At 50.4% G+C, this 25,619-nt stretch overlaps 2 protein-coding genes and 1 long non-coding RNA gene across 11 annotated transcripts in view; 1 reads left to right on the forward strand and 2 right to left on the reverse strand.

The window, feature by feature from the left end:
• The window catches only part of FNIP2 (folliculin interacting protein 2), a 123,684-nt gene that overhangs the window by 43,293 nt on the left and 54,772 nt on the right, over positions 1 to 25,619 (reverse strand). For 7 of the 9 annotated variants that reach the window (XM_067737048.1, XM_067737051.1, XM_067737046.1 and 4 more), the window contains exons 2-8: positions 21,860 to 21,986; positions 18,780 to 18,908; positions 15,800 to 15,900; positions 14,773 to 14,844; positions 12,733 to 12,833; positions 12,476 to 12,565; positions 10,883 to 10,954 (exon numbers count right to left, since the gene is read on the reverse strand). In XM_067737048.1, coding sequence (XP_067593149.1) covers positions 10,883 to 10,954; positions 12,476 to 12,565; positions 12,733 to 12,833; positions 14,773 to 14,844; positions 15,800 to 15,900; positions 18,780 to 18,908; positions 21,860 to 21,986 — 692 coding nt within the window. The remainder of the gene's footprint in view (positions 1 to 10,882; positions 10,955 to 12,475; positions 12,566 to 12,732; positions 12,834 to 14,772; positions 14,845 to 15,799; positions 15,901 to 18,779; positions 18,909 to 21,859; positions 21,987 to 25,619) is intronic. The other 2 variants (XM_067737050.1, XM_067737049.1) reach the window with 1 other exon arrangement.
• On the forward strand, positions 307 to 6,882 carry LOC137224083 (uncharacterized). Its single transcript, XR_010943232.1, has 3 exons — positions 307 to 981; positions 1,552 to 1,628; positions 5,628 to 6,882. It is a non-coding gene; the product is annotated as an uncharacterized lncRNA (long non-coding RNA).
• LOC137224077 (uncharacterized) lies at positions 4,358 to 6,162 on the reverse strand. Its single transcript, XM_067737055.1, has 2 exons — positions 5,258 to 6,162; positions 4,358 to 5,200 (listed from the first exon to the last, which is right to left on the reverse strand). The coding sequence occupies exons 1-2, from the start codon at positions 5,443 to 5,445 to the stop codon at positions 4,372 to 4,374; spliced, it is 1,017 nt and encodes a 338-aa protein (XP_067593156.1). The 5' UTR covers positions 5,446 to 6,162; the 3' UTR covers positions 4,358 to 4,371.

Genomic DNA, 25,619 nt, shown 5'->3' on the forward strand with positions numbered 1-25,619 from the left:
ACCTAACCGTACAGGTTCTACCGGCCACAGCCAGCAGGGGGAGCCCTCTCAGGCTGTGGTACAGCCAAGAAAACACCCTTTAAAACGAACAGGGGTCGCAGACACCCCAAGGGCATCGGTGACCAGGCACCAGCCCCACATTCCAAATGTAAACAAACATTACTCATCCAGTCAGAGGGCAGCCTGCAGATTTCGGATACCACGAAGAGTCCACGGAAGTACTGCTACTGCTGCCCGGGAGCCGGTGCCGCACACGGAGCCAGCTCGCGCGCGTGTCCCCCCTTGACTGCTTGGTCCCCCTGTGTCTCGAGGTGGAATCCAGGCAGAAGGGTACTTGCCGCGCAAAGCACCCTCTCCCGCCGCCACCTCCAGATACACGGCACTTCCGGCCCCTCACGACTCCCTCGGCTCTGCAGGAGGCACATCTGCTCCTAGACGTGCTTTCTGCTTGGATGACTCGGCTGCCCTCAGCCGCTCTGCGGCCGCCGTCACAGTGCGTCCCTAGGTGTGGCCGACGCACAGCCCCACCGGTCCCCGTCAGGGCAGGCAAAGGGCTTCTTTCAAACCCCGGCTGCTTGGAGGAGCTCTGTGGGTTTGGAAGAACAGAGGGACGAAACAGATGTTTTCCCCTTTACCCCCCAGGGTCAAGGAATCAGGACACTGAAATGTTACTCAGTCGGGGGCAGAAGGGAGTGGAATGTGCCAGTCGGGCGGATCACAGGGCCCCGGGCCGACTTCAGGAAGTGCAGTATACCATGCTCATGGACACCCCTCGGAAGGCAGCTTCTCCACGTGAACGGTCGCACTTTTATTCACACTCTTACAGGCAGATGGAAAGAAGCTGAGTCCCTGACGTGAGTTCTGAAATCCGACTTGCCTGGCTGCGAGTCAAGTGTCTACAACGTGCCAGGCGCTGTTCAGCGCACAGGGATCCCACACAGAGCTGAAGAGCCGTGAGACCAGGGAACCCCCGGCCACAAGGTGAGATGCTAACAACTCAGGCTTCCTTCTGTCCACCGCAGAGGTGCTGTGAGCATCCACAAGATGCTTTTCTTCTGATCCAGTCAACATGCCCAGGACATGTGTCCAGATTCCCTGTACCCAGGACAGCGCCTGAGACACAACGGACAATTAATAAATGCTGGCTGAGCGTACGGCGTTTCTGCGCTGAAGTGTTACCAGGTGAGGCTGGCTTGGTGTCAGCCTTGAGGCTGGACTTCAACCTCCAAAATCAAATCCTGGTTTCAAGTATCAGCGAGTAGGTAATTTTACTGAGAATTTTGAAGGGAGATAGAAGAGAGTTTTTCCTCAAAGTCACACAGTACTACTTAATAAAAAAAAAAAATCCTAATTAGACATGTCTGCCTCACCCCCAAGTTTTCAAAATCCCTTATAAGACCAGAAGATCCTCACCCCCTAGTCCCAAATCATCAGGGTCCCATCTCTCTCCCGATCTTATGCTGGGTATAACAGCTCCTTCTTGGCAGGTGGAAGACAGAGGTGAGTTACAGCACTTGTATTATAAGTACTTTTTTTTTCCCCTGATCACAGAAGCAAGATGGCGATGACCCTGAGGACCACTTCCTTCTGGAAGTCGTATTGCTGCATGATTCAGTTTAGTAAACCAAGTAAGACCCATGCTCTTGTTCAAATCCCAGCTCCGCCACTCACCGGCTGGGACACTTGGGCAGTCCACTTAACCTGTCAGCTTTCTCATCCGTGAAATGGGGGGCAAAAAAGGACCACACCGCAGTACTTTTTGTGAGACCTGCAACCTGCTAGTGGGCTACGAAGTCTTTAGCGGATCAAAACTGGTATTTTAAAAAAGGAGCAGAAAAGAAAATAGAGTAGGTTGCAGCGTTAACATTAATTGGTGACACTTTTGTTTGTTATATATAAAGATGTTTGTTACTGGATCATGATGATGAAATGCATTAGCATGGGTTGCAGACAAAAGAACACTTTGAAAACCACCGACCTATTTCATATGGTTCCTGTGAGGATTAAACAAATCAATACGTGTAAAACTACGTGTAAAGCACTTACCCCAGCACCCCATACAGTAAATGCTAGCTACTCACTCTCTCTGATAATTCTTGGAAAAGGTGGACTAGGTAAGACGTTTCAGAGTACTGAGAGGTCATTAATTCTGATTAATTATGAAAAGAACCAAGAACTTGTAACAGAGACATGAAAAAGGCAAAAAATTAAAATAATAAAAACCCAAGGAGGATGTTCCCTTTATCCCTACTATAAAATGCGGAATAATAATTTTTACGAAATATAATCTAAAGGACTGGCTTAGTGCTCTCCAGCATTTCCTCAAAAATATTTTAATATCATGTAGTAAGGTTTCTATGTAAAAGTACTGTGGTATATGTCGTCAATCAGATATTCTAGGAAACAATACAGCTACAACTCTCAAATGCAAGAAGAGACCTAATCTTGGCTTGTAACCTATTGCCATTTTCACGAGAAAAGGGTGGATTCAATCACCACTTAGTGCGCGTGACAGGCCTGGGCCGTGGTCTTCAAGGCAGTGCAACGTGGAGTGGTGCTGGGGCCCTGGTGTATGTCCCCGTCGCCAGGGCTGCGTCAAGCGTGCCCAGCTGTTTCCCTACCTTTGCTAAGGGGACTGGTACCTCAGGACACCGAAGCGCTTCTGCATGAGAGTTACGTGGGGTGGGTCCCAGCTTCGTGAGCCAGGTAGAGAAATTCTCCAGCTGGTGCCACAGTTGTAAAATGTGCGGCTTTCAGTTAAATTACACCTCGGCTCAGTTTCAGCTTTGAAAGTGCTACGTCTGACACTCCTTAATATTTTTAGTATCACTTTTCTTTTTAGAATAATTTTACAATTAGAACAAGTGTTAATGCATACAGACTGCAAAGACTTTTGGAGTTTTGTACATTAATAAGAAAATAATTTGAGCTTTCATCCCCACCCTCCTGACTGAGGGGGCTCTTCAGCGAGCATCTATTTATTCCCGCAGAAATTAGCAGTGAGAAAAAGAATAAGTCTAAAGGCTTAAAAGTGCTGATTGCTGGCTCTTCTTGGCCCATGTCATTCAAGTTCAAGATAAATGTTTAACTCTCTCTGGAAATACGTTTGCTGTTTGGAGAGTTTACTAGAAACACCGTACTGATGATCTGACTACAGGATTTGGATTTGAACAAATAGTGCCCTGAAACTCTTAAATCAAACCCATTCCCTCAATACACACTTTCTGAGCACCTACTAAGAGCCTGGTACCACCTAGGCCTGGGGCAGAAAGTTACAGCATAGAGACAGTCTCTGCCCTTAAGAAGCTCACACTTGTGGAATAAGTAAACAAGATGATTTCAGACGGTGATAAGTTCCTGTGATTTTCTTTAAGCAACTAGAGCAAAGGTTTACTCTCTCATCAGCAGTCAGAGAACAGCCTTGTGAAAACGGGACGTTTCAGCTAAGAGTAAAACGCCAGCAAGAGGGATCCATGGAAAGCACATCCCAGATGTTCCCTAGGAAAATAACTAGATCGTCTCCGTAAGTCTTTAAAACAATCCATGTGTACTCCTCCTGGTACACATGGGGGACATATCCCCCCGCCTCACTCAAATATCCACTGAGCATCTCCTATATGCCAGGCGGGATTCACGCTGCTGGGGATGGAGCAGTCAGCGTGGCACGACAGGTGGGTCTCTGCCCTCGGGGAGCTTCTAGGGGAGGAGAAACAAACAAAAATCCCCAAGGAGCAAGCCTGACACTGGAAAAGGAAGTGCGAAAGTCAAGCGCTCAGAAGCTGCTATAATTCCTTCAACGGGAAGAATTCTGAGGTTGGCTTGTTTGTGTATCTGGAAACACTGCCACCAAAATGAAAACAGGCTAATGTGGCCAGGCCCCTATTCCTGCCCAAGCTCATCCGGCACACTCCCCTCACGACATCCAGCCTTCCTCTGTTCCTGGTGCACAACGGTCTTTCTGCGCCCCACACACAAACCTGCAAAGCCTGCTCCCACCCCCGGGCTCTGCCCCAGCGGCCCGCAGGCCTGAGATGCTCTTTGCTCTGGCTTCACCAAGCCAGCTACCAGGGGCACTCAAGTCAGCTGAAATTTCAGCTTCCGGGAGAGGCCTTCCTTGAGCACCCTGGTGGTGATGAGTGCCTGCCTACCTTTTATAGTCTTTCGCTGTGTCCCCTTTATTGAATACAATTCCATGTCTAGTTGATCACTGATCTATCCCCACATCTGACAAAAATGTCTGGCACATAAGACGCTTAAGAAATGTTGCCGTATGAAGAATGAGAAAATGATTATGTGAAGGACAGTGATGCCTGTCTTGATCGGCAAGCATGGCGGAAACAAAGCATTAGAATACAAATTTCTAGAGAGAGTTCAAAGCCTGAATTTATTAAAAAGTTTCCTATGGTCAAAGCTGTATGCAGAGCATTTGGATTTTCTCTCCCCCCCACCCCCCATTAAAAGAAAATCTTTCTTCTGTTTGGTGGTAATGGTGAAGGTGATGGTGGTGGTGATGATGATGGTGGTGGAGGCGGTTATGGTGATGGTGGTGATGATGTTGGTGATGGTGGTGGAGGTGGTCATCGTGATGGAGGTGATGCTGGTGGTGATGATGTTGGTGATGGTGGTGGTGATGAAGGTGATGGTGGTGGCGATGATGGCGGTGGTGGTGGTGATGATGGTGGTGGTGATGGTGATGGTGATGAGGGTGATGGTGGTGGCGATGATGGCGGTGGTGGTGGAGGTGATGGTGGAGGTAATGATGGTGATGGTGGTGGTGATGGTGGTGGTGGTGGAGGCGATGGTGATGGTGAAGGTGGGGATGGTGGGGATGGTGATGGTGGTGGTGATGATGAAGGTGGTGGTGGTGATGATGTTGGTGAAGGTGGTGGTGGTGATGGTGGTGGTGGTGATGATGGTGGTGATGAAGGTGATGGTGGTGGCGATGATGGCGGTGGTGGTGGAGGTGGTGGTGGTGGTGGCGATGATGGCGGTGGTGGTGGAGGTGATGGTGGTGGTGATGGTGGTGGTGATGATGGTGATGGTGGTGGTGATGGTGGTGGTGATGATGGTGATGGTGGTGGTGATGATGGTGGTGGTGGTGATGGTGGTGATGAAGGTGATGGTGGTGGCGATGATGGCGATGGTGGTGGAGGTGGTGATGAAGGTGATGATGGTGGTGATGATGGTGGTGGTGGTGATGGTGGTGGTGATGATGGTGGTGATGGTGGTGGTGCAGGTGGTCATGGTGGTGGTGAAGGTGATGGTGCCCCTCTCCAGAACCAGGGGGACGGAGACCCCCATGCTGGCCCGCCCTGAGCACCACATCCCAGGGCCCTCTCTGTCCCGTCTCTCACAGGCGGCCTCACTCTGTGGGTCATGAATCTCCCTTTGCCCCCACTCCCTGTGTGTGTGCATGTGTGTGCGTGTGTGCATGTGTGTGCGCATGTGTGCGTGTGTGCCACCTGTCTTCACACCCAAACGGCGGAGTGGCCAAAACTCGGGTCCTGTCTGAACACCATGACGACACGTGCTCTTGTCCTGAAGGCTGACCGTAAAGCACTTAATAAACGTGTCTGAACATACGAGCTAGACGTTCTCCTCACACTGATGGTTTTACTACTTTCCAGGGCACAGAGAATGAAGACATTACCTTCCTGCCCGTGATCTGAGTGTGCTGCTGGGGAAGGGAGTCAGCAGCTGGATGGAGGTGATGGCTGACCAGGCTGGGAGGCGGGTCCCAGCCCCAGCTGCCTGGACCTTCCTCTCCCCGTCACCACGACCGCCAGATTGCAGCTTCTGCCCCACCCATGTCCTCTTTCTGAACTACAGCTGACTGCTCATGGCTGGGGCACTTGCGGGCACTTGTGACTGACATACTGGCTCAACAGCCATCTCCCCAGGCGCCTCCTCCCCCGGTATGGGGCATGCCCGCATGCCCCACTCGTCGTCCTGTTAGAAACTGGAGAGTCGCCCTTTGTCCCCCCGCCATGCCCTGTGTCCCATTAGTCCCCGAGCCCCTCCAGGACCACCTTCCAGCACGGCTGAAACCCATCCCTCCTCTCTCCCGAGACCTTACCTGAACATTCCTAAGAGCAGCCACTCAAATAATCTCTTGAGAATGAGTTTATCTTTCTGATTCGTATATGCACAGGGGACACATTCACAGTGTCCAGAAAAGAATGAGAATGCACTCCCTCCAACCCTGTCCCGGGGGGACCCCTTCCAGACACATTCGATGAACACGCTTTTCTATCTTTATATGTGGAGAGAGATCTTGTATATGCCCTTTTGCTCTTGAAACATAAATGACCGTTTACTGCAACTCACTGCTGATCAACTTTTCTTTTTCACTTAGAAATATATCTAAGAGAACTGTTCTATTTCGAGGCCTGCTAGGCTGCCGTGCCCTTCCAACCACCGCGTGGGGCTGCTCTGCGGGACGAACGTGACTTAAGCAGGCCCTGGATGAACATCTAGGTCACCTCCAATGTTCTGCTAGTGACAACAGCTCATCGTGTGAGTTTCCTACTCCTACTTTTCACCCTCCACAAAGACACTAGAAAAATGGTTCTCAAACTTGCTATGAGTAAAGTCTATGAAGATGAACATCAGATTTTATAGATGTCTCCCTCACCTGGCTTCCTTAATACAAAAAAATCAGGAAATAAGGCAAAGACCGTTGAGTAAACTGCTAATACTCTAATGTAAAAAACACTGTGAGCTTGGTATTGAGTTTGTTCCTTTACTGAGGAAGTGTCTTTAAAAAAAATAGGTGGATATAGTCTAACCCATTAAAGCAGTAAATGGGATGTCCTTGTTATCGCTCTATTCCTTATTCTGCGTGTGTGACAAGCTACGTAAAGAGGCACTGGGGCACTTATCGTGAAGGGTAAAATGCATGAAGGCACAGATGAGAGTTAAGATTTGATTTCCTCTCTTATTATAGTAAAGCTACTGAAGAACCCAGAAGAAAAGCTGGCTATTCTTCTCAGGTGCTATTCTAAAAAGGGAAAGAGGGGAAAAAACCCAATGAACTGTTTTTAAAAATTTTATGCTAAATCAGATAATCCTTTTACACTAGCTTTACAAACAGATGCGTGTGCACGCGCGCGCGCGCACACACACACACACACACACACACACACACACAGAGCGGTGAGTTCGGGGGAGAAAAAGTTAATGGGAAAAAAATCTGTCTTCTGCCCACCTCCCTCAGTCCTGTACCCCCTGCCCAGCTGATCTACTTCAGCAGCGAATATACGGGTGCAGTTTTTTCTGGAGCAGTTGGCGAGGCACCAAATAGACCTAAAATATGGAGCCAATCAGGTTCCCCCTTTAGCTGCCCCGAACAAGACTAAGTCCAAGGGCTCACAGGGCGCCGGTGCCTTTTGTGATGAGGCTCGCCCCCCCGCCCCCCAGTCCCTGACGCTGCGGGCACATTTTACCCGGGCAGCCCCAGGACCTACACCCCTGCGCAAACGAGCTTCTGAAATGGCGCTTTTGCTCGACGCTGATGCAGTTCTTTCCTCCCTCCCAGCTGTCGTCCCTCGAACACCCCTGTCCCAGGCGCCACCCCCAGGCCCCCGGCTCCCACAGGGCGGGTGAGGCAGCACTCTTCACCCGCTGTTTTAACTCTGGGTTTACATGGAGCTTCCTGAGGGCGGGTGCTAAGGGTCACTCATCTTCTACATCGCCCCAGTTCCGGCAGAGCCTGCCAGCCTAGGGGGTACAAGATTGTTATTCAATAAATGTAATAAATGTGGCTTCACGGCCTGACTCAGGGCTACCCTGCCAACCCCTTCCCTTCACCTCGACTGTAGCAAACTGGCCCAACTGTGGAAGCCACCACAGTAACTGAGCTCTCCTACAACAGAGGGCCCTCGGGAGTGCAAACCCAGACAGCGATTTGCAGCCCCGGGGCACACGGTGCACGAGGGGCACGCGGTCAGCACCCACAATATTCCTCCCTGACGCGGGCGGAAGACAGGTGTGGGGAAGGGGCTGGCGGAGGGCGACAGAGACCCTCGGTGTCTTGTCTTTCTGCCGGGGAACCGTACTGTGTGCTCTCAGACTCCATCCAGATCGAGTTCCTCTCTGTAGAGGATGATTTAAAAAGCAAAACACAAGCATAGAAGCTTTTCTAAAGTTACTTCTTTACTGAACTACTGGGGAAGAAAAAGACTCTGAGGTCACTCTTCAGATGTGACTTGTGTGTTCAGAGCTTTGGCGCAGCCGCCATGCAGCCTGTTCATCATGAAGATGAACTGGTGTCAGCTGTGACTTCAGAGCTTCTGCTGGCCTGGTACTGACAGCTGCAAACATTCCCCATCTCCAAAGGCGCCAGCCTAGGTAACCTTGGCAACGAGTGACGTCTGCGGGACAAAAGGTCAGAGGAACTGCACACAAGCACTGCTCTCTCGTTTAAAAAAGGCGTTTCCCACAGGAGCACTGGGGTAAGCACCCTGACGCTGCCGTGTGTGCCCTGCGATGAATCCATTACCTAAACGCGCGGCAGGCCGGAGCCGGGTGTCTCGCCACGGGGGGCGGTTTGCAGATAAGCCAGGCAGGGAGGTGGGACGGCCCACGGGCTCACAGATGGCGGGCAACACGGAGAAATCCGCGGCACTCACGCGTCGCTGAACGTAGGTGCGGGCGTCGCCGACAGCAGTACGCACAGAGACACAGACACACAGCCGGCACAAACCCACACTCCTGCTTGCTGGCATCAAGGTGCAACAAGCGTATCTGGGGTCCAGACCCTGGGACCTAATTCCGTCTCCAGTGAAAGGACAGGGCAACACGGAGACACAGCTGATTCTAGGGATGGGGCAGGACATACATGAGGCACGTCTGGAGCATCCTGTAGTGCCAGAAAGCGAGGAAGCGCCCCCCCCCACACACACACACAGAGTGAGAGACGTTAAAGAAACACTGGAGCCAATGGAAAGCGCTCCACGGCTTCCACGGCCAAAGCTGGAGCCACGTGAGCGACAAAATAAAGCAGTACTGGGGTGACCTGAAGGGTAAAGTAAGCACTCTGAGTCCATGTTGATATGAACGACTGACTGGCTGGACGGATGAGGAAGGAGGACAGGCTGCCGCGCAGACGAGCTCCAAGCCGCTGACGCAGGGCCCTGCCCGCAGCAGACGGGGAGAGGCCACACAGACACCGTGCCAGCCAGGTGACCAAGGCAACCGTCAGCGGTCCTAACTTACGCTGACAGCACATACCCTTGGTCGGGGGCAACGAAAGTGTCACCGAACCTCCGTGACCTCTCTTCCAAAACGCGGTCCACTCACGTGCAGAGCATCAAACAAATTACCACAGCTGGCTGCTACTTCCCGAGACTGTCACGGTCGTCACAAAACACAGCGAGTCTGAGGAACTGCCTGAGCCCAGCAGAGTCAAACAGACGTGACAACTGACCGCCCTGTCTCACGGGCTAAGGTGTTAACGACGGGGGGCTGTACCGCAGCTCCCCACGACCGTCTCTATTGCTCTGCAAACCTACCACTGTTCTGAAAAACAAATCTATTGAAGATATTTGCCCCGTCTCTCAACTCTGCAGACAGGAAGTTACAAATTACAAAAAACAGGAATAAACCGTGGCTGTAATTTCTCTCCATCTTCCACTGCGAATTCAGCTCAAACAGTCGGAGTCGCTGCTCTGCTCCAGGACGAGGACCCTGGTCCACACAGTGCGGGCGACGTGAGGAACCAGCCACAGCGGGCGCACGAGCGGCCTTTGGTGGAGGGTGACCCTCCCAGGGCTGACCCGGGGGTTTCAGAGCTGCTCCCGGGACGGAAGGGGAGCAGAAGGCCCCCGGGGGCCCCGTGCAGCCAGCCCCCCATCTGCGTGGACTCCCACCAGGAGGGCGGGAGCCTCAAAGGAGACATGGCGGGTTCAGGGGCCGAGCTGCCAACAAAGCCAAAGTTCACATTTGCATCACGTTCACCTCTGCCCCCTCCTCCTGAGAAAGCGTTCAGATCCGGCTGCTACTGACCTTTCACTTCAATGCCAACGCGGCCCTCAACTGTCCCGCTTCTCAAAGGGCAAGGGACACTCGTCTTAGGAGCAATTTAGAGTGGAACCTGGGACCCTCTGCTGCAGGGCTTGCACCTGGACACACCTCTCCTCCACCCACGGATACAAAGAAACTACAAGGGACTAAAAATAACTGGGGGCACGCGCAGTTGGGGTACATTATGGACAAAAGATACAAAGAGACCAAAAAACCCAACTGCCACTTCTGAAGAGGCTGGAGCAAAGACAGGGGTTCGGGAGCAAAAGCAGGGCACTGCACACGCCATCTGCACTCAGCACCACCTAAGGGGCGGGCAGAACACCTAAGCCGCCCCTCTGGCCTGACCCCTGGACACACCCCTGCCCTCATGCCTTATAAGGAACTAGCTCATCCTTGCTCAGGAAGCGAGCCAGCAAGGGAACCTGTCCTTTGTTCTCCTTCCCTCATGGTGCAGCAGGGGCCCCAATAAAGCCTTGCCTCATTTCTTGTCTGGCCTCTAGTCAATTTCTATTGCTCAAGGAGGCCCAGAGCCCTGGTCAGTCACAACTTGACATGAGGAGAGAAGGGGTACAGGAGACAAAATCTAGAGCATCACGACTCCAGGACAGAAGCAGGTCAGCGGACAGCCCCCATGGTCACAGCCAGAGGGATTCCCATGCACACTGTCCTTCCCCTGGTTGGGTGCTCAGGACCCAGAAGGTCCCAGGGCCACTGGCTCAAGGAGGCTCCCCCCTTTTTAGTGGCACGCTGCTTGACGTACGTTCGTCTCGCAGGAGCCGTCCCTGTGCACGTCACACCCAGATCTCAGAGGGAGGGCTCGCTCCACGGGCGCTGCCGGCAAGAGGAAAGCACGTACCTGAGCGGGCGATGCCGCTGTCCCTGTCTTCGCTCTGCCCTCTGCTCGGCATGTCGACCGGAGTGCTGTGCACTGCAGGAAGCAAGGAGACCTGGTCACGGGGCTCGCAGAGGCGGGCTGCTCAGACCGCCTGCGCTCGCTTTACGCCTGCTGGCGGTGACCGCACGAGGACACACAGGGAGGGACGGGAAAGCAGAATGCAGTTCAGAAAAGACGGGGGAAGGAGGGGGCAGAGGCCAGCGACCACCTGCCCGTGCCTGTCCCCCGGCAGCACTACAGAGGCTCTTCCGAGGGCCTCTCGCCTCTAAAAGAAGCCGAGTCATCAGCTGTGAGGACACTTCATACGACGAGCAGACATCCTCGAGCAGACGCTTTCAGCCATTTTCCTCATTAGTAGTAGTTAAATAGCATTTAAGTATTTCAGTAGTTTCAATGTACTGAAATACTGCAAAATATTAATAAGTACTTTCAAAATGCTTTATAATCAGTTTCAGCAGTAACTACAGGCAACCTCGAGAAGAGAAAGGCTTGAAAACCATTTCAGGAATTTAAAAAACCCTTCTGTGTTTTATAAACCCTCTCTTGGCAGACAGAAACACTTATATTCATTTTCAAATATCTCTTCCTCTGCCTCTTTTCCATATACACCCGTACACAACACTACTGCAGAGGTGCTAGGAAAACACTAAAGGACTGCAGACTTCCAGGAATGCTTTACGTTGGTCTCAACTGTGTACTGTTGAGCTAAACGGTAGCTCCCACGTTGCTACCGTAAGCGTTCTGGCGCACGAGAAGCCCGCCGCTCTGCCTGATTACTACACTTGCCAGCTACTCTGTGAAGCGTGTTTATTTTCACAATTTTAAGGAGAGTATATAAACATGCTATCCTCACCTGGAAGTAGGCAGGAGGCTGTCAGTCAGTTAAACAGGGTGCCTAGCATAGTTCGGCTACGGTGAAAAGCAGAATGCAGAATACCGTCTGCGGTAAACACAACCCCTAACGTTAGCAATGACGGCTCCCACGCTAGTTAATCACGCCAGCCTGCCGCAGACATTCGGCAGCCTGGGCTAGACGGCCAGGCCGGTCTCAGGATGTACCTACCCAGAGATGGAGGTGGCTACACCTGTAAAGAAGCTGGAAAGTACATTTGAACTACTTAAATGCTACGGACAGAGAGAGGGAGAGGGGGAGGGAGAGGCCGGTCTTCCATGCTCTTGTTAGAGTGACTTTTGAAGACACAGTGCAGGTAAGGGTGCAGGTGAAAAATGGATCAAAGATGCCACGGCAAAGAGAAACAGTTCACGGCAGCGGAAGAGGCCGAGGAAAATCGGAAGATGTTATCCTCTTAGAAACACGAAGGGCTCATTTCAGATCCAAACCGGCTTATGCCGCGGGGGTATTAGCAGAGACGTTTCCAACAGGGGCTCTGGGGTGGAGGTTTCAGAACGCCAGGCGCTCAGCAGCATGTGGAACTAAACATCTCACGAGCCCCTTGGATTTCTAGAGAGGCGCCCAACAGATTTGTTTCTAAGAACCTGCCCAGGAGTTACTAACGTGTGCAGGTGGCACCATACTCAGCATTCCACACAAACCTGCAAAGAAAGAGGCACTGCGGCTGAGCCGGAGCGGTCCTCCTTCAGCCGCCCCCGGGGGCAGTTTGCTGCCGCATCCCTGCAGCACACCTGGGGCGGAGACACACACGGGGGTGGACAAAGTACACACACAGAAATAAACGCAGATTAAAGATAATGCCACAGCAAAACACCACCACAAACTCAAAGAAAGCAAAACGGACACCCACGACGGCGGGACCCGGAAAGCAAGGCCCCGCTTACGTGGCGGAGTTTACCTAGGTTACTTCCAGTACGACAGGGACCCAGGTTATTCTGATTTGTGTTCAGTTTCCCCAGGTTAGGATCTTGGTTGATGTATTCGAAGCTGTCTTGCAAGCTAAGTCCAGAGAGGGAAGGAAGGGAGAGAGAGGAGAAAAACATCAAGGGACGAACAAAGCTGTTTGCTAACAGACAACTTTTCTTCATGAATTAATAAAGTCTCACATCTACCGAAGAGACTTAAACTTTAGGGGAATTTGTTGCAGGAAAAGACAAGAGAGGCTTTGGGAGGGAGTTCAACCTATAAAACTAAATGACACATTCCAAACAATTTCACAGTATTATGTAATGAGGGACACCGAATTCTGAAATCTTCCTCTGGTGACTGATACCTAGGATACGGTTGTTCATTTCAAGGGTAATTTTACAGAAACTCTCAAAATGAAATTCATTTTAACTCTTAGTTAACATCCATGAGCAATTCAGCAACCTTTTTCAGGAGGAGCATATAACAGAAATTATGATTCTTACAGGAGTCTGATTTCACAACTTCTTAAAAGTCAGAATTACTCATAAACACACGTGAGAGAAGCAGCTTTTAATAATTTATTGTATTTGTTAACAAATGAAATGAAGATGTCGAGGATAATATAGCATAATGAAGCCAAAATAATTTTTACTTAAATCTGAGCTTGATATTTAATTAGAGGGAGTTAGTATAATAAATGTTCAGGTAATATCAAGGGTCAGAAAAATAATACCTCACAAAAAAATAAATATCAATTCCTATACTGGCTTAAGTCATGACAATCCAGTGTTAAATGCTCAAAAAAGTAAATTCGTTATTCTGTTGAAAAGTAAGCAGACTTACTCAAAGGTACCCAAATTTGAAGAGGAACATACTTCTAATTTCTTAGGATTGTAAAAAATAACAGCCTTCATTTGACCCCTAAGAATACCCCTTTAATTTACAATAAACATTTCTTCCAAACTTACCCAAGTGTAATAAATGTTCTGTTGTTTTACTCAAAAAAGATGTGAAATATTTCTGCTTGAAAAATTCAAAATATACGAACAATTGTGCCAGACTAAGAGTTAAGTTAGACATTTAAGTATTCTTAGTCTACACAGAAGTGTAAAATTAAGAGGGGGAAAAAAACTCGGGAGTGGGCTTCCCTGGTGGCGCAGTGGTTGAGAGTCCGCCTGCCAATGCAGGCGACACGGGTTCGTGCCCCGGTCCGGGAAGATCCCACATGCCGCGGAGCGGCTGGGCCCGTGAGCCATGGCCGCTGAGCCTGCGCGTCCGGAGCCTGTGCTCCGCAACGGGAGAGGCCACAGCAGTGAGAGGCCCGCGTACCGCCAAAAAACCAAAAAACAAACAAACAAAAACTCGGGAGTGAAAATCAAAATATTGCCTGGCCTGAGTCCTCACCGACCACAGAGGTTACACGGATGGCTCAGACAGACGATCCCTCCTGCCATTCAGGTGCCTCTCAGCTTGGGAAACTCACCCTGTGCCTCATTCCTTCAGAAATAAATAAACGAGCAGACTGACAGGTGAGATTTTTTTGTTTAGTTTTGTTATGCTTTGGTTTTGGTTTTGGCCGTGCCACGTGTGGGATCTTAGTTCCCCGACCAGGGATCACACCCGGGCCTCGGCAGTGGAAGCGCAGAGTCCCAACCACTGGACCGCCAGGGAATTCCCGAGATTTTTTTTTTATAAGATGAAATAATATCCTTTTCCCCTTCACTTTTCATTTTCCAGGGAATGAGAACATGGTGACTGGCAGTAGGAAGAGTGGGTTAACAGGTGAAGACCCCCAATGTATGTATGTAGACCATCACTTGTCTTTAAGGCCACCTGCTAAGGTCCAAGGCCTCTTCATACTCACTATGTATTGGACAAAGGCCACCTTGAAAACCCCTTTGTTAATGTGGACTCATCCTGCTTCTAACCTCAAAAAGCCTTATGGCCCTCAAAGAATGACTCTACCCAGAAACAGCCACTTGGAAAATTGGGGGGGATGGGGAGGGGAGGGGGAAAATCCCGCACTTACTTATTTGTACTCCCACAGAAGCTGCCCATTCTGGCGGAGAAGACTTTACTAACCATCAGCTGTGGAGGAGAACTGGAGAAAAAACAGACAGAAGAGGGAGAGATGCATGGGTTTTTTTTTTAACTTTTTCTCAAGCTTTTATTCATTTCTATATCTTATTTTACAGAAAATGAGATGTGCATTTTTCAAATCACTGTATCAATGGGGTGTCTAGATTTTTTTCTAATTTTATCATTTTAAAATCCCAAGAATGTTAAAACCCTGAGAGCGAGCTATGGAGACATTGCCAGGGCCGTTTTCCTTGGGAGTAAATATTTCAGATGTACAAACTTCGCTTCGCAGAAATATTGCAAAGCAGAAGTTTGTTTTTTTCTCAGGGTATATTTTCCACCTGCCATGTGGCACAGATGAACAGACAGAAGGTTGTAAGTGCAGGATTGGGAAAAGGCTTCCTTTCACACATCGTAGAGCTTGTGCTTCCAGCGAGTTAAATTCTATCCTGACATGCAGATAAGGAACGTGTTCTTTAATGTCGTCACATTCTGCTTTTTGCAGAAACTTTTATTCTAGACACCATTCCCTAGAAACAAAAATAAAACTCGGCATGCATTCAATAATTTGAAAAAATATGTATCTCAGTACAAGGAAAAAATCACGACAAACTTTAATCTGAAAATGGAAAATTTGTGAAATTCTGACTTTTTAAACTTAAAATATTTGAATAACTCTGATTAAAAGTATTGCTATTACTAACCTAGCAGATACTCAAAATGCTTTGGGACGCATTTTTCAATTACGGTACTTAGCTAAACCTTAGGATTTTGTCCTGCTAAGCTGATTCAAGGTCAGAGTGATGTAGAAAATGTCAGACTATTTTAACTGCTAAAGATATGGAAAAGGTATCAAGTGCTAACAAATACGAGATGACAAAGTTTAGATTATTATTTTACTGCATAACAGTTTTGCGCATGTTTGAATGGAGTCATCATCCCCAAGCCACGTCTCACGAGCAGTGGACGGAACTCACCGTATGTAGTGAATCTTCAGGGTGGAGCCTTTGTAGCTCATGGCGACCGAGCCGAACATCATCTCCCCAAGCATGTTGACATCAGAGGCGGGGCGCGTGTACTACCAGACGTGCAAGAAACCAAAACCGTGTCGAGTACAACACGATAGAAAATAATGTGCAATTTTGTTGGTAATTAGAACCATTTCTCAAAGCAGCAACTGATTATTTTACAATCTTAATCTACAATGATGACTGCCTACTCTTTTCCCCAAATTATCACTAATGTGCACGATTTCTTCTTTATACACTATATCCTCGTACAGGATGCAAGCGCTTTACCAGAGTTCACTTTTAATCTGGTTATGAGAAACAATGACTTTCATCGTCCCCATTTACAAAGTCTAAATAGAAAGATTAAGTGACGGAAGAGGCAGAGTAACTCCCCTTGATACTAAGAACACATCCTGAAATGAAATATAGCTCAGGGTTATCCAACCAAAATCAACGTGTGGAACAAAAATGCCAATCGGTGTGGGCAGGGTTTCGTGGGTCCAAAAGATAACCGACAGTCTGGTCACCCCGAAGTTTGACTGAAACATTTTTAAATTTTTTGACCCCCTAGCTTCTGACCAGTCTTCGGCGTCCCCTTTATCACCGCAGAGGGTGGACGGCACCTTCCCCCATCCCCCGCTATTCAAACGGCTCCTGTCACAGCCAATGGGCACTTCCCAGTTTGCTCTATTAAACGTCTCACAGTATCTGACGCACATAATTGCTCTCCTTTTTATATTTTTTAAATTACTTTTTTTTTTTTTTAGAAAGGCAGACTGCCACGTGCAGCGCCTCATTTGGATGTGTCTGGAGTCTTGGAAGCTCGACTACCCCACGTTCTCCCATAAATGGACCTTGAGAGCTTGTCTGCAGGTTCTAGCAGGGGAGCGCAGCTACTTGTATACCCCTGACCGAAGAACGGTCCTCCTCTATCGCGGAAGGTCGTCCTCTCTGACCGAGCGCGCAGCTTCGGGAGGGACGCACCTGGAACGGTGAGGGAGGAAGGGGACACCCGCCTAGCCAGCCCGATCGGCCAAATCAACCCTGGCGATCAATGGGGTGACAGATGTCGCAGCCAGATGGCCCTCACATCCTGCTCTCCCTTTTATTTTTTATTTATTTTTTTGCGGTACGCGGGCCTCTCACTGTTGTGGCCTCTCCCGTTGCGGAGCACAGGCTCCGGACGCGCAGGCTCAGCGGCCATGGCTCACGGGCCCAGCCGCTCCGCGGCATGTGGGATCTTCCCGGACCGGGGCACGAACCCGCGTCCCCTGCATCGGCAGGTGGACTCTCAACCACTGCGCCACCAGGGAAGCCCTGCTCTCCTTTTTAAATCTCTACCTTCTCAAGTCATCCCTTGTACAAGGTCACTGTCTGCGTTCTCAACCGCTGCTGTGATTCCAGTTATTCCCGACGGGAACCCCCATACCTTCATCTCGGGGCCCGGACTCCCCTGGAGCTCAGGCGGCTGGAAGCCAAACGCCCTCACTCACATGACGTAACACTGTGCGTACTGTGAACATATGATGACACACAGGTGCATGCGTTTGGATACAGGATGCTCAGCTCCCACTGTAAGTGGTGGTGACACACACTGAGGATGGATGTGAGTGTCAACCAAACCAGTGCGCACGACACCCGCACGGCCTGACCGAAACCGTACCTCCATCTCCTGTGACCCAGGCCACTAGCCAGACTCTCTGCTGCCTCGCTTTCTACCCAAGCAAAACCATGGCAATCAGCCTTTCAACTCCAAATCCACACGCATACACGTATATATCCACACACATGGACACACATATACACACCTACTTACACCTGCTTGCAAAGGAGGAAAGAGGAGCAGACATCTGTCCGCCTGATTTAACGAGCCTGCTACCAACCTCTTCTCGCTTCCTGCAGACAGAAACTAACAGGCTTTCACCTTCTTTATGAATAACTTCCACCCATCACCTCCATTTCTGAACCTGCTTTTTCTTGGGGTACAAGGTCCACGTGCCAACTGCAATTCTCAACTCGCTGAAAATTTCACTCTATGCTGTTGTAACCACATACTGCTTTGAGAGCCGGCAGCTCTGTGGAATAAGGGCCGATGCACAGCAGCGATCCCGACCGTGAAACGAACAACGTTCTATACACCCGTGGCTGCTGGTATACACCTCCCTGGCTTTACTGTGTCAGCGACACGGTAGACAAAATTCCTCATAGCTCCGAAAATAAAAATAAACACTCATATATCCTCCATCAGGTAGTACCCTTCTGCTATTCAATATTTATGAAACCTCTTTCCTTGCGCCCAGCTGGCCAACATTTCTCAGTATACCAGCCCTTCACACTTCCCGCTCCAGTTGGGTCTTGCCTTTCCAGCTGCTCCTATACAAGCCTTTCTTCCTTCTACTGGCAAGTGCTGTTTTCTCAGGATGACAATATTCATCCCCAGAATCCTCAGAGCTCTTAGAAAAAAACTGGAAAACACATGTGCACTAATCTGGTTCTGACCACCAAGGAAGCAAAACAGGAGGGTTTACCTCCTTTGCAATATTTCTCTTCATTCGCTGTGTGTTTCACGGGATCACTGCTGCTCCGTTACAGTTTTTATCAAGAGATAAAGCCAAAGTGTGAGCACAGCACTGGCCTGAAACACCTAAGAGCCCGTTTTGGGGGGTTTTTGTTTATTTGTTTGTTCCATTTTTATTGGAGTAGAGTTGATGTACAGTGTTGTGTTAGTTTCTGCTGTACGGCCAAGTGAGTCAGTTACACGTTATACACACATCCCCTCTTTTTAGATTCCCTTCCCATAGAGGCCATCACCGAGTCCTGAGCAGGGTTCTGGATACGTAGTCTCCTATCCCAGGGACGGGGCCCTCAAGCAGCCATTATCCCCGAGGAGAAATGGCAGTAAATGGCTCCAGCCTACGGGGCATTCCGCACGCAAGGGTGGTTGTACCTGGTACTTTGGAAGCTGCTCCTTGGCGTGTGGTAAAGATCCCCCGGAAGAGCCGTGGGAAGAGAGGCTGCCGCTGCCACCGCCTTGACAGCACTTGGCTGGCGTTTTCGTGGGGACGTCCTCCGTTCTCTGGGTGAACAGGGAGAGGAGGGTAAACACACCGCCCCCGCTGAGCGTACCAGCACACGCTCACTGGGGGCCCCTTTCTCACATCGCTCTGTTCTGTTGAGCCTCAGCTGCACAGAAGAACCGGGACGTTGTTGTTTTCTTTTTAACGAGGACAAAAGAGTGGTTCCTGTGAGTCTATAACATTTGGAAGAGGAAGATGCTGAGAAGGGTGACAGAGGTGGTGGGTTATGTATTAAGACTGTTCTCTTTATTTTTTTATTATTATTATTATTATTTTGGCAGCACGGCTTGCAGGATCTTAGTTCCCTGACCGGAAACTGAACCCAGGCACGCTGAACTGGAAGCGTAGAGTCCTAACCACTGGACCACCAGGGAAGTCCCCAAGAACACTTGACGTTTCAATTCATATTCTAAAATCATCGATGAGCTCTGACCTCTGCTCTGGTTGTTAGAGGATTTTTTAGTACTAGGTAGAGTCATAATCTATAAAATTGATGAGGATACAGACATTGCTTCAAAGTTAAATTTTCCCCAAGCAAACGGAATTGAGAAGGCAGAAGTATTTATTCATTTGGAAAGACCAGCATGTGCTTTAATGACACACCTCCCCCCGCACGGCTTTAGAGAAAGTCATGAGGTCAAGCTTGTGAAAGATGAGGACAAAATGCTGGAACGGGGGCTGCTGTGATTACACAGCATGTGAGGCAACACGGCCTTCAAAGGTCACGGCTTGTAGAGGATTAGCTACTACACGTTCCCTTCATGGAGTTCATGGCAGATTTTTATGACAGTGACACAGAGGCATAAGGATACACCTTCACTGACGTTTCCCTTCCTCCTAGGCCAAGATACACTACTCCCTACAGAAGCAGCCTGTACCCTCCGTGATACGTTGTTTCTATCCTGAGTCTTCTTTGCTTTTTTGTGCGTAGATTTGCTTGGAAAAACATGAATGCAAGTGCAGCTTATCTAATCTCCAGTGTGACAGTCACACTGATGGTCGAATGCAAATGCCTGCAGTCACGTGCCTGCTGCTGACTCCTGACACTTCGTGCCTGCCCATGGGGTGGGGGGCTGAAGATGGGGGAAGAACAGAAGGGGAACAGGGAGCCTGCCCCCAGCGGTCGCGGGCGGGATGGCGATCCACGGCCCTGCAGGGCCCGGAGTGACACGCGGTCCACACCCGCCCCACACTGCTGGGCCCACTGGCCGCGCCGTCCACAACTGGCGACAGCTCCCGGTACAGTGAGCAGAGCCCCCGCTGGACTCCCTCTGCAGCCTTGGGCAGTTTCCAAGCCTCCCCGGGCCCAGCTGCCTCTGTGAGGAAATGAGTGTGTCCATCCCGGGAAGCTTCTGTTCCAGACTCCGGGGTCATCATTGCTCCTACAGACAGGATTCCGGTTATTTTTGCAAACCGGTGAGAATTTTTTCCCTCCACCTGCTACCACCATCAGGAACCCTAGTGACGGAGCGTGGGTGTGCAACTATACCATCTGTGCAAGGCCTTGGGGAGACAGGAAGTGATGTGGGAAAACAGGGGGAAGCCGTGTGCGGTCCACCAAACAAAGGGCCGAGTGCTGGCTCACCTGAACTAATACCAATCTACCATGGCAGCCTTCGCTGAATCACCGAGAGACTTCTCATCCCCCCTGCTCCAGCCACCCACCTAACAAGCCCAGCAATGGCTGTAATGATTAGCTACCTGGCCAGCTTCCACGTGAAAGCACCACGGGATCCGCTCAGCTAAACCACCTTTAACCAGACACTTCCTTCCTGCAGAAACAACCGTATCAGAAGCAGGACGAGACCTCAGCCCTGACGAGACCGAGACCCTGACATAAACTATTCAGCTACTTAGCTGCACATTCTCTAAACTGCCAGGATTCGGTCAGTACAGGTATCAGGTTACTGAACATGAAAAGAAGGAACACAAAGGGATTTATTTAAGTTGTAGACATCTGAATAACTGCTGAAAGGTGACAAGTCAGAAGTACACTGGATGGCCACCCTGAAGACTCACAGGGAGGACTAGACCCTGCTCCTGCCTGGACACATCACTCTACCTTCCCCATTCTGGCTCCAAGGGATCAAGAGCTGCTCTGTCCCCACTTTACCCACCCTCAGACCTCCACGCCCCATACCACCACCACCAGCACTACGACCACCACCATCACCTCTGTCACCGCCACCATCACCTCCATCACCATCACCTCCATCACTTCCATCACCATCGCCTCCACCATCACCTCCATCACTATCATCACCTCCATCACCACCAACACCTCCATCACCACCACCATCACTTCCATCACCATCACCTCCACCATCACCTCCATCACTATCATCACCTCCATCACCACCAACACCTCCATCACCATCACCATCACTTCCATCACCATCATCTCCATCACTACCCTCACCTCTACCATCACCACCACTACTACCCCCACACCGCCCTCCGCTATAAAAAGGAAATAAAACTTCCTTGGTCAAACAGGCTTGGGTTGCAGGCCCTTCTGCAGACGACAGTGCATGTTAGCACCCTGCAGCCCCGTGGCCAGGAAAGCGCTCCAGTTCTCTCTAACCCCGTGCTATGTATCACCTCTTACTATCTATGGGTGATACCAGACCTTCCCTTCAGGCGAGCGCTTCATGAATTTTAGCATTCTCAGTCTTCCCATTAACGGCACACACTTGGCATCAAAATCCTACTGGATTGCAACTTACCAGCAAAGTCACTTCTGGTAATGTCTAAAGTACGATGCTTAGCATCTGCACGATGACTTGCTAACAGTCTCACCTGTGTATATTAATAAGAACGCAAATGGGGTGGGCGGAGGGACCTCTGCCCGTGTTTCCTCTGAACCACTGACGGCGCTGTGCAATTCAGCCCAAAGAGCAGGCAATGGACGAACAAACAAAAAGGACGAAAGCGAATCCATAGTTCCTACCTGAGCTGCCGCCTCCTCGATCTTGTGAACAGCTTTAGAGTCAAACAAGACTTGTCTGCCTCTCCTCTCACAGTCCTGGTAAACTATCAGGCGAATCTCGTTCAGGTCCAACTCCGAACAGGACCAACTGTGGATTCACAAGAGAGAAAGAAGTCGTGTTAGCGGCGACGCTCGGGATGGTCGCAGGCAGACAAGTCTCCCAGCCGGTGTCCGCCTGCACACGGAAGCCCCAGTGTGCAGAAGGCGTGATCCCCACAGACCCGGGCACACGGCCCTGTCCGTGGACTCCGATGGGCCAGTGCCCATGACCAAGGCTGGGAAGGCTCCTGAGATGACAAACCACTGGAGAGAAAGCTTCTCCTTCCAAAGCAACTTTGGGCAGAGACATCAGGCAGGAGCGGCCAGGGCTGTGGAGGGAGCTGAACCCGGCGCCTGGGTTCTGGGGGCGTCACAGCTGAGGTCGGAGGCTCTGGAGCGTTCACGCCTCTGCGCCATCGGGCCAGGAACCTGCAGCCTGTCAGGGGAGGCCTCGCTTTTCCTCTCCCACCCACCCAGGCTCAGGACAAACAGAGAGGGCTCACATGTCCTGAAACTTAGCCTTTTCTTGTATCGTGGCTGGTCTGACACAGAAGTTTGGAAAACCAAGTGCATCACGGTACAGCGTCTGAATGGCGGAAAACGACCATCGGCGATAAAGCCAACCCAAAGCCACTGGGACAAAACTGCTCCGAACGCAGGTTCGTTCTCGAGCAACAAGTGAAATCAGAACGCAAGGACTAAGAAAGGGCAACCATCGAGATGCACCGCTTTGGGCATCTTCAGTTACGTGTCTGTTAACCAGTCGACACAGATCTGAGTGCCTGCTGTGTAACCGTCACTGTGCTCGAAGCTAGAGATCGAGCAGCTGTTTAACGAAGCAGACTCTGTCCCTGCCCTCAGGGAGGACACAGTTCAGTGCGGAACACTGGGTGAGTCGTCACGTGTAACTACAGATGTCCAAGTGCAAGAAAGAAAAGGATGTGGTAAGACTCATATTTTCAAGTTTAAGCGGTGCTGGGGAGCGGCAGGGAAGTCCCTAGGATTTAAGGAAGGGACATTTAAGCAGGACTTGAAGAAGCAGGAGTTAAAGAGAGGTAAAGTGTGGGAATGAAGGACACAGCAGGAAGAGGACGGGACGGAGGAGATGCAGGAAAAGACAGGCAGAGGGAGACAGCGAGCTGCGGAGGGCGGTGGGCAGGTGGCAGCAAGGGCCAGCTCATCCCTGAGCGAAGGCGAGCAGGTCGGGGAACTCAGCCTGCACTTTCGAGAGGTCAATTTGCAGCTCTAAGGAAAACAGGGCTGGGGTGGATTAAGACGAGAAGCAGGAGGGCCAGGTAGAATTTACTCTTCAGAGCTTGGGCCCTTCAAATCGAGGTTAGAGAGACGGCAGCCAGGGGGAGGAGAGGGGACGGGTACCGGCGGCAGGTTCAGTGTGGACAGAGGCCGGCGGGCGCCAGGCGCTGCGAGCACAGAAGAGGAAGGTGGTGGCAGACGGAGAGTTAGAGGACAGACAACATCACACTGTAAAACTAAGAGATGGTGTAACAGAGTGAAGTCACACACATGTGGATACAGATACACATCCTCTGAGATCCGTTTCTCCATCAGTGTGACGGACATATTAACGCCAAGCTCACAAAGCTGCCGTAGAAATTAAATGAAAGTGCTTTACACAGCGGCTGACACAGGTAAGCGCTCCGAAATGCTAATAATTACCGAAAGAACCATTCATGCTAACGACTTTTTAGAGACATCGCTACAGCATCTGGTCCCCAACCACGAATTGCGCATCACTGGTCCTCTCCTTTTCAGGCTGTGGTAGTCAACACAGAACACATGCTTTTCGGGGAGCAGATCTGTTGTCTTAAATCCTAGTCTCCAAAACATCAAGTTCTGGTTGCACCTTCTCAACAGCCTGTGCTCTAAGCTGCCAGGCCCAGCAACCTTGGTGCTGTTTTTTTTTTTTTGTTTTTTTTTTTTTGTTTTTTTTTTTGCGGTACGCGGGCCTCTCACTGTTGTGGCCTCTCCCGTTGCGGAGCACACGCTCCGGATGCGCAGGCTCAGCGGCCATGGCTCACGGGCCCAGCCGCTCCGCGGCATGTGGGATCTTCCCGGACCGGGGCACGAACCTGGGTCCCCTGCATTGGCAGGCGCACTCCCAACCACTGCGCCACCAGGGAAGCCCTGGTGCTGGTTTTGATACAACTCGGCAAGTTTGTTTCAGAAGTTGATCGTCTCCTGCTCTCGGTCCAGGCCTGGCTGGTTGGACACGTCCCCCTAACCCACACTGGGCTGCGCAGTCGGGGCCTGTTTTTAGCCGTCGCGAGCTGAGAGCTGACCTGAGGACCGAGTCACCAGAGGAAGCAGAGGGGAGCCGTCAGCCAGCTGTCACCCCAACCCGACAAGTCCCGAAGGAACCATGACATTTCACACCAGGTCATTAAAAACACCCTCTGCAATTACTAAAGCACAGTACACAGGTCGAAGTGATTAACATCGAAAAAGCGACAAAGATTTCATGGCTTTTTGTTTTCATGCTCAATCTGTTTGGCCCCAACAATGACATCTTGTCAAAACAGCGTTATCGTTTACAAAGCAACCTGCTCAGTCCTTATTTCTGAGGGTTGACGGTGACTCACATGTCGGTCGAGCTGAGGACGGCCCCTCTGGAAGAGCTACAATGTAACAATGATCACAACACCCTACAAAACATTTCACGTGATTTTTCAATTTAAAAAGATGAAAAGAAAAGACGTGGGAAAGGAAAACCATGTATGTCAGATGGTCCAACTTTTTGACCATCCGAATACTTTATAAAGCATTTTCTAAAATACGAGGAAAACTCTATTTTTCTTCTTGCACATGAATAGCGTCACTGATTTAACACCTAATCGTAATTCTGGCGTCCCCCGTCTCTGACCTTAGAGGGAGTCACAGTCCAGTCACCCGGGATAGGAAATGCAGGCGGTTAAACGATGCTTCCGAAGGAAGCAAGCTTGGGTCCCCCCTGGGCTCTGGCCTCGCCGCGCGTCACAAGGACGACAGGCGCTCAGGTGCGGCCCCCCAGCACGCCGCGGGCTCCTCCGTGCCACCCTCGAGTCACCCGTGGCCTCAGCCGTACACATTCCCTTCGTGCCCACACTCACCCCAACCCCCAGACACCGTTCCTGGAGCTGTGCTGAGGGCGACTCTCTGCAGGATTGCAAGAGGCTGAAAAATGAGCCTTGGGCCTTTGCCGTAAAATATCTGGCTACAGCTGTAGAGACACTTACTCTCATCAGAAACACCCTGTGTCTTGGCTTTTGTTGAAAGCAAGGGAAGATCACTGCCCCTGGCATCGGGGGACACGGCGTTATTTGTCTACTTTATGGTCACAGCTGTACGACCTGAGGCAGAAGAAAATAAGACGGTTTGTCTACCCTTCCCTACTGTAAAATCTAAACGGAAGTACTTAGACAGACCCTTTCCAGTTTTAAAATTCCACGATGTGAAGATTTGCCCGGTTGGAACTAAACCAGATCTTGTTTCTGGAACTGGTCATCAAGAGAGCAAAGTGAGGGACCAAAGTCTCAATCACTTACCTGAAAGGTGACAAGCAATAATCATTCAAATGATTGTAAGTAGAGAAAACAGAATCGTCTTTAAGGTAGATATAACCATGTGCTGTGGCTGAATTGTGTCCCCCCAAAAGAGATGTCCAGTTCCTAATTCCTGGTACCTG

The sequence above is a fragment of the Pseudorca crassidens genome, chromosome 4 (genome assembly GCF_039906515.1).
Source record: "Pseudorca crassidens isolate mPseCra1 chromosome 4, mPseCra1.hap1, whole genome shotgun sequence".
In the NCBI taxonomy this organism is placed as follows: Eukaryota; Metazoa; Chordata; class Mammalia; order Artiodactyla; family Delphinidae; genus Pseudorca; species Pseudorca crassidens.

What these genes read in the sequence shown, in the direction of transcription:
- LOC137224077 (XM_067737055.1), bottom strand. Translation starts at nt 5,445, where the DNA reads ATGCGCACACACATGCACACACGCACACACATGCACACACACAGGGAG. An exon ending in CTGGAGAGGGGCACCATCAC is followed by an intron (nt 5,201 to 5,257) that starts CTTCACCACCAC and finishes CATCACCACCAC; the next exon opens with CATCACCACCACCACCATCA.